Source organism: Dioscorea cayenensis, chromosome 19 (assembly GCF_009730915.1).
Source record: "Dioscorea cayenensis subsp. rotundata cultivar TDr96_F1 chromosome 19, TDr96_F1_v2_PseudoChromosome.rev07_lg8_w22 25.fasta, whole genome shotgun sequence".
NCBI classification, from domain to species: Eukaryota; Viridiplantae; Streptophyta; class Magnoliopsida; order Dioscoreales; family Dioscoreaceae; genus Dioscorea; species Dioscorea cayenensis.
The window spans coordinates 19,247,823-19,264,256 of record NC_052489.1 but is presented as its reverse complement, the minus strand read 5'-3'; the positions used below and the strand labels follow the sequence as shown (position 1 = coordinate 19,264,256).

At 30.1% G+C, this 16,434-nt stretch overlaps 1 protein-coding gene across 1 annotated transcript; it reads right to left on the bottom strand.

Annotated features, from left to right (window-relative positions):
• Window positions 1-12,416: 12,416 nt before the first annotated feature.
• LOC120250027 (bifunctional epoxide hydrolase 2-like) lies at window positions 12,417-16,085 on the bottom strand. Its single transcript, XM_039258763.1, has 3 exons — window positions 15,584-16,085; window positions 15,261-15,496; window positions 12,417-12,836 (listed from the first exon to the last, which is right to left on the bottom strand). The coding sequence occupies exons 1-3, from the start codon at window positions 16,043-16,045 to the stop codon at window positions 12,596-12,598; spliced, it is 939 nt and encodes a 312-aa protein (XP_039114697.1). The 5' UTR covers window positions 16,046-16,085; the 3' UTR covers window positions 12,417-12,595.
• Between the last annotated feature and the right edge of the window lie 349 nt (window positions 16,086-16,434).

Below are 16,434 nucleotides of genomic sequence, written 5' to 3'. Positions count from 1 at the left end.
TATAACAATCTTAAACTCATACAGTTTATAATTTTACATAACAAAAATTATACTAATAGTATATTTGTATAATCTGAATTACATAACAATCTTAAATTCATGAACTTGCTAGTTTTTGCACTATCATCCCATGGATTTTTCTATATATACTCCTGCAAAATCTGAATTACTCACATACCCTTGTAAAGTTTGTCTTTTAATTTATACCCTTGAAAAGTCGAGTTTCTTTCATATATATATATATATATATATATGTTACTTTTTAGGGAAAATTGGTTATAAACCCCTCAAAAGTTCTATAATTGCATATTTACCCTAAAAAAACATAATTGTATATATACCCCTGAAAAATATAGGTAATTACGGATATGCCCCTACTGTTAGATTCTGTTAATCAAACTTGATTAACTATGGTTACAACTTGGATTAAGATATGCAAAAGGTCCAAAATAACCCTTGTACAACTTAAAAAAAACTTTTCAAGGTATATATGCAATGGTATAATGGTAATTTTATATATTTGTTGTTTGTTAACATATGGTTTTTCAACTAATTTGAACCCCAAGAGTATATACACAATTATATATATTATTTAAGGGTATGTATGCAATTAACTTTTATTCAGGGGCAAATATATAATTTCAAAATTATTTAGGAGTACACCTGCAAAAACCCCTATTTTTTATACCATCATATGACCACAAAGAATTCAGAACCAAAACCTAGTTCTACTCTCTTGGAAGCTAAAATAAATTAAAAAAAGAAAATATTTTGCCTGTTCTGCTGATCCATGAGTGTGTTCTTCAATCTTCTTGAATCCAAGAAAGCCAAGGCGCGTTCTTTTAGGTTGTGAGGGAAGGCAAGCGAATTTAAGTATTCCAACAAACTATATTTTAAAATCATTTTATTACGGTCATGTATTTATATTTTAAAAGAAAATAAAAATTAAAAGATGCCATATCAAAACTCAAAAGCCAATCTTCCAATTGCGCGTTTTTTTTCAAATTTTTATGTCATTTTGGTGATTTTAAAAAAAAAATTGAATTTAAAATATGCCATATCAAAAGCCAATCTTTCGTCTAGTGATATATTTTTAAAATTTTAAAATATATATTTAATCATTTAAAAACTGTTATTTTGAGAAAAAAAAATTTATCTATGCCTCGTCTTGGGGGCATTTTTTAAATTGCAATTTTTTTTTTCATTTTCATGATTTTTTAAAAAAAATATATTTAAAAGTTAACATATCAAATGCCAATTAGCCATCTAATGATATATTTTTAAACATTTAAAAAACAATTATTTTGAATATATATATATATGCCCTACTACGGGTGCCACCTCAACATATTTGAAAAATAAAATTGAAATATGATGACATGACAAATATTTTTAAAATTAAAAATTAATTTTTTATATTAAAACAAAATTATTTTAATATTTTCCCCACTATATTTTTCCCATTATACCTTTTAAATCCAATAAAATCACAAAACATCAAATTTTAAAAATTTAAAAATAAAAAAATTCTTTCCATTGAAATATTTGTTTGGAAATTAAAAACAATTATATTATTTTTTTTCAAATATTAAGTTGGAGACAAAATTTATATTTATTTAAATATTTAAGTTTGAATTATTAATATTAATAAAAAAAATGAATATTTTAAAATTTAAAATGTTCTTTTTTAGAAAATAATAGCAAATATTTATTATTAATAATTTTAATATTTACATCAAAATCGTATGAATTTTTGATATATTTACATCAAAATCGTATTAATTTTTTTATATATTTAGCGTATATTTGGTTAGGGTATTTCAATAAAAAGAAATTGATAATATAAGATTATCTGCTAAGAAAATATCATAATCTTGTTTTCCAACAACATAATACTATGTTACCAATCAAATAAAAATTGTGTTTACACTATAAATAAATGATCCATACTTAAGATACATATTCTATAATCATTTTATAAGTAATTTGTTTAAAAAAATAAATGTATTTAGACCTTAATAACATGACTTTTATTTTACATTAATTAATATAAATATAAAATAATATTATGTTTTATCCTTTTAATTTTTCTAATAGACCATGCTTAGAAAATCGTTTAGTTTCTAAAATTCCAAAAGATGATTTATTTAATAAGTCCATGTATTTGTTAAACCCGGACTAACCTACCTAGTAATCAAGCATCTAAACCAATTTAGATCTTTGATTGGATCACTTATACAATCAATTCGGTGTAACCCATCTTAACCCATCCTAAATTGCCAACCCTGGTGAACATCCAGGTTTTTTTAATTACGACTCAGGTGAGTCAAATTTTATTTTTTGAAATAACTTTTTTTGTTAATAAAAAATTACCATTACATGACTAATAATTTTCGATTAAAAAATAATCTTTAATTTTAAAATAATATTTAACCCAACATTTACCTAATGAACTTGGGAGTGTTTGATGTTAAACTGATTTTAGTAACCATACTCCAAGCAATACACAAACTATCGATATACTTTATCCCAAAAAAAAAAAAATTAATAATTATAATTAGTTACATTTTTCAAGTTTTTCATAAGTTAGCATACATAGTAAAAAAAATATTTTTAAAAAAAATTGTAAAAAATTATTGTTTGGCTCTCTATCTTTTCACAAATTAGCATATAAAGTAGAAAAATTATTTTAGAAAAATATTTATAAAAAGGTTTGATTTAGCCCCTCTAGCTTTTATATAAAGTATAAAAGCTATTATTATTATTATTATTATTATTATTATTATTATTATTATTATTTTGATAAATAGGTGACAAGTGCCCCTACTTTAAATGTGTCAAAGAGACGAGTAGATGCATAGATGCACTAGTTATGATGATTTAATGAGCCCTATGAATTTACCATGTTAGATGGGCTAACATGCAGTATAATAAAAACTTGTCACATGCATGGTAAATTCCCAATATTGAAGGGGTGAAAAATACAGCTCTCCTCACAGGGGACATATAATGGAATCTAATATACAATAGCTGGTCCCTATGAATAATGAGTGGGCAGTACTCTATAGTACCACTAGCACGGGGTTTCAAACTCGCTCTTGCTCACTCACAATCAAAATAAAAAACCATTGTGCTATTTGGTGACTCTCAAAATTAGCCCCAACTTTTACATATTTTAATAGACAAAATATAAAAATTATATATATAAGAAAATATTTGTAAAAATCTATTATTTTTACTCCGTAAAAAATATTCTTTTATTTAACCCAAGAAAAATTCTTCACTCAAGTACTGCTTGCAATCATTTTATAAAAAAAGATTTTTTTTTTTTAAATAAATGCATCTAGACAATCATCATTGTAAATTAGAGTCAACATTTGTTATTTTTATTATCCAAACAAACTTTATTATTACTTTTATTTTTAGCCTCAACGGATAATTAGAGTCAAGCATTGAACAAAAAAATCCTACTGTTGTGTCTAATCTCTAGACAAATTAAAGTTGTTGTAGGTACATCAACTGTTGTAACTGGCAAAGTGACAACGAAGGATGCATGCGAATGAATGCATCATACATAGCCTTGAGTACTCCATGTATAATAATGTTTGTTTTTGGTTGCTAATTTTTGTTGAAACAATGATAAACAATTGATGCTTTGTTTGTAATCTAACAAAATTATATCATTGTCATAGAAAAACCAAAAACTCAAGCTGTAAATTGATTTAAAATACAAGAGCAGCCCGAAGGTCATGTTTTATTTACTGATGTGGAAACCTCCTTTGCAATAATATCAATGAGGAACTCTTTATTTCTGATTTATTAATGACAACCTGCTCGAAGATCAAAAATACAAAACATATTAAACATATTGATGATGATCACTAGAATCCAAATGACTAAGAACCAAAAAAAAGCTGGAGCAAGATTGCAATTACACAAATTAATTATACAAGCAACTACCATTGCTAAACAATTCTTATTTTATAGTAAAAAAATTAGATACTTAAAATTAATATATACAATTGGTTACAATATTATACTAGGTTGTCAGAATAAGAAACCCCAATCAACGATTACTGATTTCAAACAGTAGTCAAATTCTGAAATAGCACAAACTCCACAAACTTGAACCAATATGAAGCTAAATAATTAAAAATGCAGAGAGAAAAAATAATCTGATGCCATTGTCTAGTTTCCTCGTAATTCAGGAACTGCCTGTCTTTCCTTGGCTTGGTGTTCATAAACAGTTCAAAAGAGTTCTCGACCTCTTAATGTAATCCAATCCAATCCAATCCATAGATTTATTAGAAGAAGTATCATCACCTTATGATCTTGAACGATATACCAACCAAAAAATAGCTTGACGATGATCTCATCCACCAAACAAATATCTCAAATTAGTAAAATAATTGGTAATTAGATAATCATACAACTGGTCCTTTTTGCATCCTTTATGTCTTTAATTGGTCTGACAATTGCTGTCCTTAGAGTACGATATCATTCTACCACCCCACAGATTGCCACATGGTTGCATTAAGTTTCCAATTGATGTCTTTGTAATCTAGCTGGTAAACAGAGCTCTCACAAAATCAAAGGACTTAATTAACATCCATTAAATTTAATTTCCTTGAAAACTAATCATCCAATTGATGGAGAGGCATCCATTAAATTTAATTTCCTTGCAAACTAATCATCCAATTGATGGAGAGGCATAGATATACTTGTTAGATAATACACAAAATTAAATAATACCATTAGAGGCATGCATAAGCAAGAATAAATTGCGATATGATCTAATCGTTTTACTGAACACTCTATTTTAATTGAAAGGCCTAGAGAATTACCTCTTGATGTTTGAAAACTTTTCTTTTGATGTGCTAAATTTGTCTCTCGGATTGTCGTAGATCTCCTAGCACCGAACGAAAGTCCCACGCCTCTAGATCACACGCCGGAATAGAGAAACAATCTCCTCTTCTTCTCCAAATAGCGGCTAAGGTTAGAGAGGAAGATAGGGCTTGGGGATTTTTCTCACTAGAGAATTGATTGATTGCCTCTAAGGTTAGAAAGGAATCATATTTATAGAGACTTCAAAAAATATGATAAACATTGTTCAATTATGAAGTCCTATTCAAAATATAAACCTTCATAATATGATAAACATTATCATAGAAGTTCTATTAGAAATATGAGTCCTAATGTAACTAAAATTACTTTTGTCTTTTAGTCCTTATAATTTTGATTAACTATTTAACTTCATCGAATTTAAATCAAAATTTAAACTTATGACAAAAACCCTAGACCGATTTACAATTTTACTCATCCCATGAAGTAAAATTATAAATTGACGATTTTACCATTGTACTCAAAACGAGACTGATTCTTTGTCCCTTTAAGTGTGACTCCCTAGGTTCATTCCAATTGACAATAGGAGGATACCAAAAGGCGTGGGTGACACCTAGTCATCCCCATGGCCCCACATCGTAACCCAATTAAATACGAATAAGTAGATCATAATGAACCTTTCCGATTATGGTTACCATATGTGTATAAACTTTTCGTTCTTGTATCCCAACTAAGTGAGAGCCATGGTAATTGTCAAACTCACTGAACTCAATCTTATGCAAATACTATAGTAGGGTGAGATTACCAAACTACCCTTTGTGTCCCACACGATTAGTTTGACTACCTTAGCCAAAGTCTTCTAACCTCACATACTTATAATCGCATAAGATACTAACTAATTTACTTCCGAAAGAACAAATCTTTCTTGGTGATCACTCACAACTGCTACTTGCTCGACATAGTCACACTTCGAGGTCGGCTCTACCAAAAGATAAAGTGAGCCTAACGACTCTAGTAACAGACTAGATATCACAAGAACATTGTAATCATGATACCTCAGGTCTAAGGTCCACTTATATGATCATAACCAACAATCTCATTCATTGACTGTCAAAGAGTAAAACCCATGTGATTGGATTGTTGCGAGTCATGTTCGAATACACCAATCCTAGTGATGTATTTATGATATATGCTCCAACTATTCTATACTGTTCAACTAACACTCTTTGCCAAAGTATATGTCATACAAATCCTTACAAATCTTTAACACCTAATTTAAGATTCTCTAATTTGTGCACTATTTAAGTGTATAAATACTAAACCCTTCTAGTGCTCTCCTCCTTATTCCATAAAGAGTAGAAGGTTTAACTTAATACACAAGGAATGTAATGTTCAAAACTAATTAAAATGCAATCACAAGATTTATATGAACATCAAAATAAATGTCTAATAATAATAATAATAATAATAATAATAATAATAATAATAATAATAATTATAATTATAATAATAATAAGAATGTATAATATAAATGAATGCCCTAATACAAGTATCCTTGCTGGAATTTAAGGGCATAATCCTAACAATACTCTGGCAGCAGAACATAGCCTATTCAGAAGAAATAAATGGAGGCATCAAAATATGCTAGCCATAGACCATCGTCACAAAAAATTGATGGGGTAAGTTTCATTGGTGGCTATAAATGTTTCATCATTATAACGCTATGGCCACAAATGTTTTTTTTTTGTAACGTTGTGGTCGCAAAACTATTCTCCGGTTGCACTGATGGCCACATTGGCATGTTTGGGGGCTATTTCTAGCGAAGTTGATGGCATGGCCACAAAACATATGATCCACGTAGAAAGCCTTTGTGGCCACAAATGTTTCACCATTATAAAGATGTGGCCATCAGTACGAAAAAAAAACATTTGTGGCCATCAGTGCGACCGGAGAATAGTTGTGGCCACAATGTTACAAAAAAAAATATTTGTAGCCATAGCGTTATAATGATGAAACATTTGTGGCCACTAGTAAAACTTACCCAAAATTGATGTATAAATTACATGATGCTATTTTCATACCCTCATCACAAGATTATGTTATGAAAGAACTAATAACTAATTTATCAATACAAATAAAAATGGTTCTGGATATCCTCTCATTAGAAGCAAATACTTATTTGTGAGAGTACATTCTTATGAGCATTGAGAAAATGACATGTTTTTCCCAAATTAAAGAACTCAGGAAACAGAACTCATTCAACTAGAAATGGCCAGACTGCTACATTACTAGAATCACAAGAGATTGAACAAAATATAAAACAAAAACAATACATAAACAACATATTAACCTTCCATGAAAAAAATTTGATTTTACCAAAAATAGTTGTTCATAAAGAAATGGCTAGAATACTGCATTACTAGAATCACATGAGATTGACCAAATTATATTAACAAAAACAATGTACAAACAACATATTTGGTAAAGTCGTGACAAAACTTTCATTCTTGACAAATAATATGAATGGATTCTGATAGAAAAACAAGTCTTTCATTGTTAAATTAGTTCAAAACCATCGATAATGAACACTTACTCTCAAAAGTCCAAGCTCAATCTCACCCTACAAATCATTCAACACAACAATCAATTCCAATAAAACTTTGTAATGAAAAACTCTAATCCATAACACAAAACCAACATTTCCTATAATTAAATCAAATATCAAAACAAGAAAGCAAGAAAAACACAAAAAAAAAAAGGATGCAAGGAAAGGAGTAAGATAGATCACTGCGGCGGCATTGCAAGCCCCGCACTTGTCATCAATGGATAGAACCGGAACAAACACAGTTGAGATGACAATGACAACGACCAAGCTAATGGATTGAATGATCTTTGCTAGTTCCCTTTCCTCCATTTCACCGACAAGCTCGAGCTCTTCATTTTTCGAAGCTACAAGCCAGATCAAAAGGGGCCACTGCCTTTCATGATCTTCAACAGACGCATTCTACATCTCCAACAGCTTCATAACCAACAAGGAAAATAATATGATCACCCAATCACTTGACATAGACGCTTTCTACAAACAAATTCATAACTTAAACCCAGACTCACAAACAATTATTGTTCCTGGTCACTTACACCGGGCATTATAACCAAGAAGGAAAATAATCTGATCACCTAATCACAAGCACAGATGCTTTCTACATCTTTAACAACTTCATCTACAAAGAAATCCCCAAATTGGAAGAACAACGTAATAAACATCGATAGTCAAATCCGAAGAACATTCACTAATAAAAGGTTACAATTGTTGGTAATAACTTTAGTTTTGACTCTTAAAATTTTTTTTGCATCTTTCATAACATTGGTTTTAACAAATAGATGTGTAAGTAGATCATCTATCTAGACCTATCTATGCTGCAAAACCAAATGTTAAGGAACTTGGTAATCCTACTACCACCAAAATAGGTTGTTATGTTGAATTACCAAGTAGGTGATAATTTGGAATTTTTTATGGACAAATATGCCCTTCATTTAAAAAAACAATTTACATACTTTACCCGTTGGATAAAAAAATTTAATTTTGGAAAACATTATTTTGGGAATATCTTCAACTTAGAAAATTTAATTTATTGTATTATAATTAAATTTTTTTCATGTAAAAATTTTATTTTATCATTACTTTTCATTTGCTCAAAATTTTAGATATAAAGGTATTTTGGGGAAATGTGCAAAAATTAATCTTTGATGTTATAATTTAATTATTTTGATCCCAAATTTTATTTTACTTTAAAATTAAACTTGCTCAAAATTATAGATACAATGGTATTTTGGAAAATTTGAAGCATTACCAAGTTGATTACTATGTAATATGAGTTCCAAACCAAACATGATTAGCATAAATTACCACAGCATTCCCGATCTCATTACCACGGTAATCTAATTGCATGGTAATATATCATTACCCCGTACCAAACGGCCCCTAAAACTATGTTTGGTTAGAAGAGTAATTTATTGAAAATGAGAAAAGTAGAAGAGTAATTTATTGGGAATAAGAAAATTAAAGAAGAAGATAGTGGTTAAATTACGTTGGTGCCCTTAATATAAACAAATAATACTAAATAAAATAGTGAGTTTACGTTTAATAATAAATAATTTTTATTTATAATAGTATTTTTTTATTAATCATGTTAATTATTATAATTAACTAATTAAATTAATTAATTTAATAATACTAAATAAAATAGTGAGTTTATGTTTAATAATAAATAATTTTTCTTTATTACAATATTTGGCATTTATTTATGTTAATTATTATAATTAAAAATAAATAAATTAATTTTCTTTATTTATAGACATTTTAAATATCATTATTAATTTTAATTATTAAATTAAATATTTAAATAAAATATCTTAATTCAATAATTAGTGGAATTAATTACCCTAATTAATTAATTAATTAATAATTTTTAATAAACATATATTGGGTTGGGGGAGGGTAAAATGAGAATTTTTTATGAAATGAGGGGATAATGGTTATTACCCTTTTAAAAGGGATCCCATTACCCTCGAGGGATAATTAATCAACCCATGGATACCCAAACATAATTATCCATTAAATCAATGAATAATTCTCCCAACGAGGGAATCATTACTTGCATCCAAACACTATTCTGAAATACACAGTCTCCTCCAACTGACAATCCCAAGGCTAGGATTTTATTTTTTCACAAACCAAACAAAACGTTAATCATCTATAGTGTAATGATAATCCAATCATCATAGTCATAAGCATGCAACATGGTATATAATGTATTGGTTGTGTATGTATGTATGTAAATTAGTCAATGATATATCATATATGATCTGATGTGCACAGTATGCAATCAAGCAAACATTCTTCATTTTTCTTTTTTCTTTTTCTTTTCTCAACAACTTTTAACATCTATATTAAAAGTAGGCTGGTAGGTGATTTGTCTCTAGCTTTTAAAGAAAAATTATATATGATAATTGCATTTCGAAAATAAATAGACAATGAGTTTTGAAAAAAATATGTTTGTTGTTATTATAATTTTAAATTTCAAATTAAAGTATTATGCTAAGAAGGAAAGTCAAAAAAAATATATATATATTTATAGAACACCAATAAGAAATATTAAACTGAATAAAAAAGTAAAAAATTGAAAAAAAAACAATAGAGAAAAAGTAGAAGTAAAATATGATATAATAGTTTACAAATGAATAATAATTCTAAAAAAATTTTCTGAATGGACTCCCAAATTTAAACTGGTTTCCTTCACTAATTTCTAAAATTTCCAATATTTTTTAAATTAAAAAAAGAAACCAAACATAAAAAAGAAGAAACTAATAAAAATAAACAAATCTCTACTTAAATCCTCTCAAAAGTCAACAAACTCAAATCTTGATGGAGATCGACAGTAACCATGTTACAATTAGTGTCCTCAGGATTAATGGTATCCTCTTGCACTTGATGGTGATCATCTTGTATGAGACAGGCATGAGGTGCATCTGAGAAAAGCCTGCCACCATTGCCAAGGACATCATTATGGTGTGTGAGGCCGTGAAGCTTGCATCGTTGGTGGTGGTCCAACAAAAACAACTGTTTGCAATGTAAAATACTATGATATTATAATATTTAATTAAAACAACCATCATTCAAATACATATACTTGAAAAACATAAAACAACTATTTATGCACACTTGAACTAGAACTGTCGCCATTGCCAGGTGTCACACCCCACATTTTAGAACAAGCCCGTGACACAGGACCTGACTTGCGAGGCTTTTGACTAAGAGGAGGTAGCTACATAATGAGATTTGGGGGTTTTTGAACTTTCACTCCAGCTTTCCATTAAAATGCTCGAGTCTTGATTGAATGGCTGAGATATATCTTAAAAACTAAAACAAATCTAATGCTCGTTTCAAACATTGATTTCGATAAAAGAAAAATTAATGATGAATGGTCCAAATGGAAAGGTGCTATCAACCATTGATTTTATTTAAACATTACTAATGAGTGATCCAAATTGAAAGGTTTTATCAACTATTGATTTTATTTAAACATTAATGATGAATGGTCAAGATTGAAAAGTCCTATCAACCATCAATTTCATTTAAACAATGACGGATGGTTTAGATTGAATGGAAGGCTCTAGGGTTTGGTTTTATTGAACGTGTTTAAATTTTTTATTTTTATAAATATCTTATCTTATATCTCCGTCTGTTTTAGAGTTTTTTATTTTTATTTAAAAAAATCAATTTTTGATTTTTTTTACAAATTAGCTATCTCTCTTTATATTTTTATCTTCTTTTCGGTTTTGTAATTTTTATTTTTCTCCTTTTTTTATTTTGTTTTAAATTTTTAAAATATCTCTATCTCTCCTTAAGATTTTTTATTTTTATTTTAAAAAATCAATTTTTTTAACAAATTAATACCAATAGTTTAAAACATAATAATTTTTTAAAAAATATTTAAAAAAAATAAATTATTTGATATACTGATGATTTATAAATTACTTTATATAGTATATTTTAAAATAAATCTATGTTTTAGTTTTTTTATTTTTATAAATTAGGTTATATAACATATAAAATTACATTTTTAGTAGAGTTATTGTAAAAATTTATTATTTGACACCTGAATTTTATAAACTAAACTATAAATTAATATATGAACAAAATAAAATAAAAATAAAAATTTTATTAGTTGAATTTTTTTTTTCAATTCGTCCCCTACTGTATAATTTTTGGTTGCGCCACTAGCCGCCACCAATGTTCTCCTCTGATTTTTGATGATATGCCCCTCCTCAAGATCTCTCCTACCTACATGCCATCCCAAACTGAATTTATTTCCCTTGAGGGGTTTTTCTTTTGAACAAACTCAACAAAGCTTCTCATATAAACACTAGCAAGAGCAACCTCACTAGCACCAGGGGGGCTAAAGCCCCCTCTAGCACCCCCCTAGTTCTGCCACTGGTGATGGGGGAGAGGGGGGTTTTCTAGTGTGACAATCACTGGACCAGCTGCAATACTATACAAAAATACTACTAAAAATATATTGTAAAAATACTCCATCGTAACTGATGCACCTCGATACATGCATGTCGCTTTGACAACCCCTAGTGGGCGGTGCTTGTCACCATTCATAATAATAATAATAATAATAATAATAATAATAATAATAATAATAATAATAAAATAAAAATTTTAAAAATACAATATCCCAATGCGTATACACAAATAAGAACTACCTTTATATTCATGTTATCTTTAAAGAAATACAATTCGACTTACCCAAACAATAGACTTCTTTAAACCTTTTCGTAAAATGAAATAAATATAAAAATAAAGTTCAAAGACAAAAATAAATTTATATTTAAGAAGATAAATATAAAAAAGGGGAAGATATATGCAACCCACCAAGACAAACTCTTACATTGTATGAAGACTGCTTCAATTTCTTCAAAACAATAGTTTTCTAACTCAAAAGTATCAAATTATTGCATAACAACATCGGTAAAAACACCATCAACAAACAATTAACATCAAAAACTTCAACATCAAAGCAAATGCACAACCATGCTCTTATTTATTAATATATTATCATAGACATATTTATGGCACAACTTATACTTAAAAAAAAAAAAGGTTCAAGAATATGGCTGGCTATCAATAACTTACTGAGATAGCAAGAGATGCCTGGCTATCACTGACAGTTTCAGCATCTCAAATTTAGGTTTTGAGGAATTTGAGAATGAGTTCATTGACTTCATCTGGGAACTGCTCATGAACAAAGTGATTACCTTCTTCAATGAACTTGATTTCCAGATTTGGGACAAAGTTTTTGACCATGCCACTCCTGATGTAATCCTCAAACCCAGGAAGTTTGAGAACATAATCCTTCCCTCCCATTATTAGCAGTGCAGGTACCTCAACTTTTGGATTTGCTATGCCTGTGAGTTCTTTCAATGACCTGAGGAAAAAATAATTAATGATAGACCTATGAAATGTCTAAGAAGCAGAATTATGGTAATTAGGACCAAGCATTCATTAATCTATGGATGGAGAGATTTATTTGATTTATTTGGTTTATTGAAAGAGATTTATTTTTGGAAGAACATAAATCTTAACCATTGGATAGCCCAATGGTATGACATCAAAGTGTAAGGGGGAGGTCATGGGTTCAAATCTCTCCCCCAACAGTACTGTTCCCCGTACTGTTCATACACCGTTTATCCGGGATTCTTATATTATTCTCATACTGTACATATCATCGTACATCCGGGGTTTCGATCTTGTTTAGATCTGCTTTCTATTCATAAAAAAAGCGACATTGCTACTATTATTCAAAAGAACATAAATCTTGAATAAACAAGGACAGTTCAACCGAACAGTGTCAAAAAGTTCACTCAACAAACAAGAAAGGGAGTTTACAATGTAGCTGCGTAATTAATAATATGCCCATGTAAAAAACTCATATTTATATATATACTGCTGGAAGAACACTTTTATTTTGCCTTTATATATATACCACTATGGTTACAAGTCAACTTACAAATTTATAAAAATACATATTGATTTTTGAGTTTTATTTTTTTTTCTTTTTTTTTCCTTTTTCTTTTTCTTTTTTCTTTTTTCACAAAATGTATAGAGTGGAGATTAAAACAGTATTTCTTTTTTATAAGATAATTTTAGTTAAGTTTTAGTCATAGAGTGTATAAGGAAATAAAAATGATTTATAGAGTATATAAGCCAACGTAGTTTTTTTTTTAATATAGAATATATAAAGCAATTACCTTTTTATAGTAGAAGAAACTGATAAAAAAAAAACTTGTAATACAATCCAATACTAAACCCTAAGTGCCTTCTCAGTCTAAAAGGAAATTTTTTTTTTATATAAAGTATTCAAGTTGCTCACCTTAACCAATATTATGAGAGAGAGTGGATCCTTTAACCTCTCACTTCATAAGGGAAAAAGTTACTATTTTATTAATCCATCCTAATTGTCCCAAAAAATAGATACTCAAAATAACAACCACAACCATAAAAAAAGAAATCAATAATATCAGAACCGGACTGGACATTGAACTGATCAAGGTGCCGGGTTATCGGTTTATCCACCGGGTCAATTGTATCAAAATCGGGTCAATTTAAATATTTTAAATAACTTAATTTAATGTAATTAATTGGAAAATATATTATAATTACAACAAGGAAAAATAAGGTATACAAATAAAAGTAAAATATATAAATTTTAATTTTCAATAAAATTAAAGTATATAAAACAGGCAGGTTCACCGGTTTAATTAAAAAACCGGCGGTTCACACCGAATTTTACCGGTTCAACTGCAAGTCCGGTCCAATTAGAGACCGGACCGGTTCACCAGTTCAATCAGTCAGACCACCAGACCCAATCTGCCACCGATTCACCGGTTCAACCAGTCGGACCGCCGGTGCGGTCTAGTTCTGATAACAGTTGTAGAAATACAAAATATTTAAAGGTTATCAAATCATTATGATCACTCAATCAAAATTCAATAAACAACCAAATACTTTTAGGAAAATTTATTTCTTTCCCTAACTATGCCAGATACTAACATCATGTAAATAACTCTCCTTTCCTACCGAATACAATTCGCAAAATTTCGGTAGCAATCAGCAGAGTTGGTCAGAGTGGTAAAAGGCTAAAAGCTTAGGTTAAGTGGTTTCAAATTTAAATGCTTATGTATGTAAAACGTACTTCTCGAAAATAATCCAATCTTTCATTCATAATGATCCAATGAACTCCGTTTCATAGTAACACTTTGACACTGAGAGGTGGCATCTTCAAAACCATACGCTAAGTCCAAGTAGAGAGAAAGTTAGGAGAGGAAAAAAAAAACTAGCGTTAAAAAACCAATCTATCCATATATATATATATATATATACATATTAGGGTATTAGATTTAAGTGTTTAGTTTATATTAATTGTGTGGGTGTTGGTGTTGGTGTTGGTGTTGGTGTGCCACGGATACATGGTAGTTCATGTTTATGGGATCAGCACTCATCTTTTCTATGGAGCTCCTATTACTTATTTTAGAGCACGTAATTTTTAAAAAACAACTGGTCCAAATTTCAGAGACCCTTCACCAAAATAAATAAATAAATAAAATTAAAAAAAAAAATCTTGGTATCAAAGAACAACAGTAGTGATGCCAATTTTCTACATACCAAAGGATTTCATCAACTTTATTTTATAAATTCCAATCAACTCAAAACAACAATCCTCAATTACCAGACTTGTCAAAATTTAATTTTTTTTATTAATTCTTTAAAAGAGTTGTTTTAAATTCAGTGGGTGTGAGTAAGGTATATCCGCATATCATCAAACAGTTGAAGCGCAGAGGAACTCACTCACCGGTATGGAATCTGGAGAGCAAACCGGAACCCAGACTTCTCATACAGAGACGCATACACATCCAGATCTTCTTCACTAAACCATGGCGGCAGCGGCGTTGAAGGATCCACAAGGTCCATGATCTCCTCATCCTCCTTCGCGTTCGGGAACTCACTGCCGGAGAACAGGATGTAGATGTTCTTCACCACCGTCTTCACATCCAGCCGTCCGAAATCCGCCTCCGCTCGTCCAGGCACCTACGAGAACCCAAACCCCCCTTTTTCAAACCCTAGCAAATAGCGATCAATCCAAAGAGACGGAGATCATGGATTCATGGAGATTACCCGCCATCTCGACAAGTAGTACCCCTCGGGGAGCTCCGTGAACAGCGCCGAGTTCTCATCGGGAACGAAGGGTATCCCCAAGGTCACCACGCCGGAGACACGATCGGGATAGTTGACCGCGAAGGAGTAGGCCGGAAGCGCCCCGAAGTCTTTGGCGACGATGAAGGCCTTGGGGATGGAGAGGTAGTCGAGGATGGCGAGGAGGTCGTCGATCAGGTCCTTCCAAGTGGCCTTCTCCGGCTCCGGTGGTTGATCGGAGAGACCATAGCCACGGAAATCGGGTGCGATGGCGCGGAATCCGGCAGCGGCGACGGCGACCATTTGGTACCTCCATGTGTACCAGATCTCCGGGAAACCGTGCAGGAAGACGACGGCGGTGGATGTGGCGGGGCCGGTGTAGGCGATGTGGAGATTGAGGCCTCGGATGGGGAGATGAGAGTGCTCGATCGTCTCCCACGCCATTGCTGAACTTCTCTCTTTCTTTGTCACTGTGAGTAGTGTTTTCCACGAAGTAGACCATTTTTATAGTACTTTTTATTTATTATTATTATTATTTTCCTGATGTTTTCTAGCGTTTGGTCCTTGAGACTTGACTCCATGAAAGAAACAAAGAAACAATTAATTAAATTAATTATTATTTTTATTATTATTATTATTTGTGAATAACTTGGAAGGCTGAAAAAAAAAATATCTTGATTTATAAAGTGATATTTGATTGAAGAATAAAAATAAAGGGAAATTTACTTGAGCTAATAAAAATTTTGATAGTAATAACTAATAAAAGGGATATTTTTAAAACAATTTTATTAAAACTTCTCCCCAATTAAAATGTATACCAATTTTTTGAAGTA

Coding starts and splice junctions, on each gene's coding strand:
- LOC120250027 (XM_039258763.1), bottom strand. CDS start 16,045: ATGGCGTGGGAGACGATCGAGCACTCTCATCTCCCCATCCGAGGCCTC. Junction 15,497..15,583: donor ACTACTTGTCGAGATGGCGG/GTAATCTCCATG, acceptor GGGTTCTCGTAG/GTGCCTGGACGAGCGGAGGC. Junction 12,837..15,260: donor GCTCTCCAGATTCCATACCG/GTGAGTGAGTTC, acceptor TTTTTTCCTCAG/GTCATTGAAAGAACTCACAG.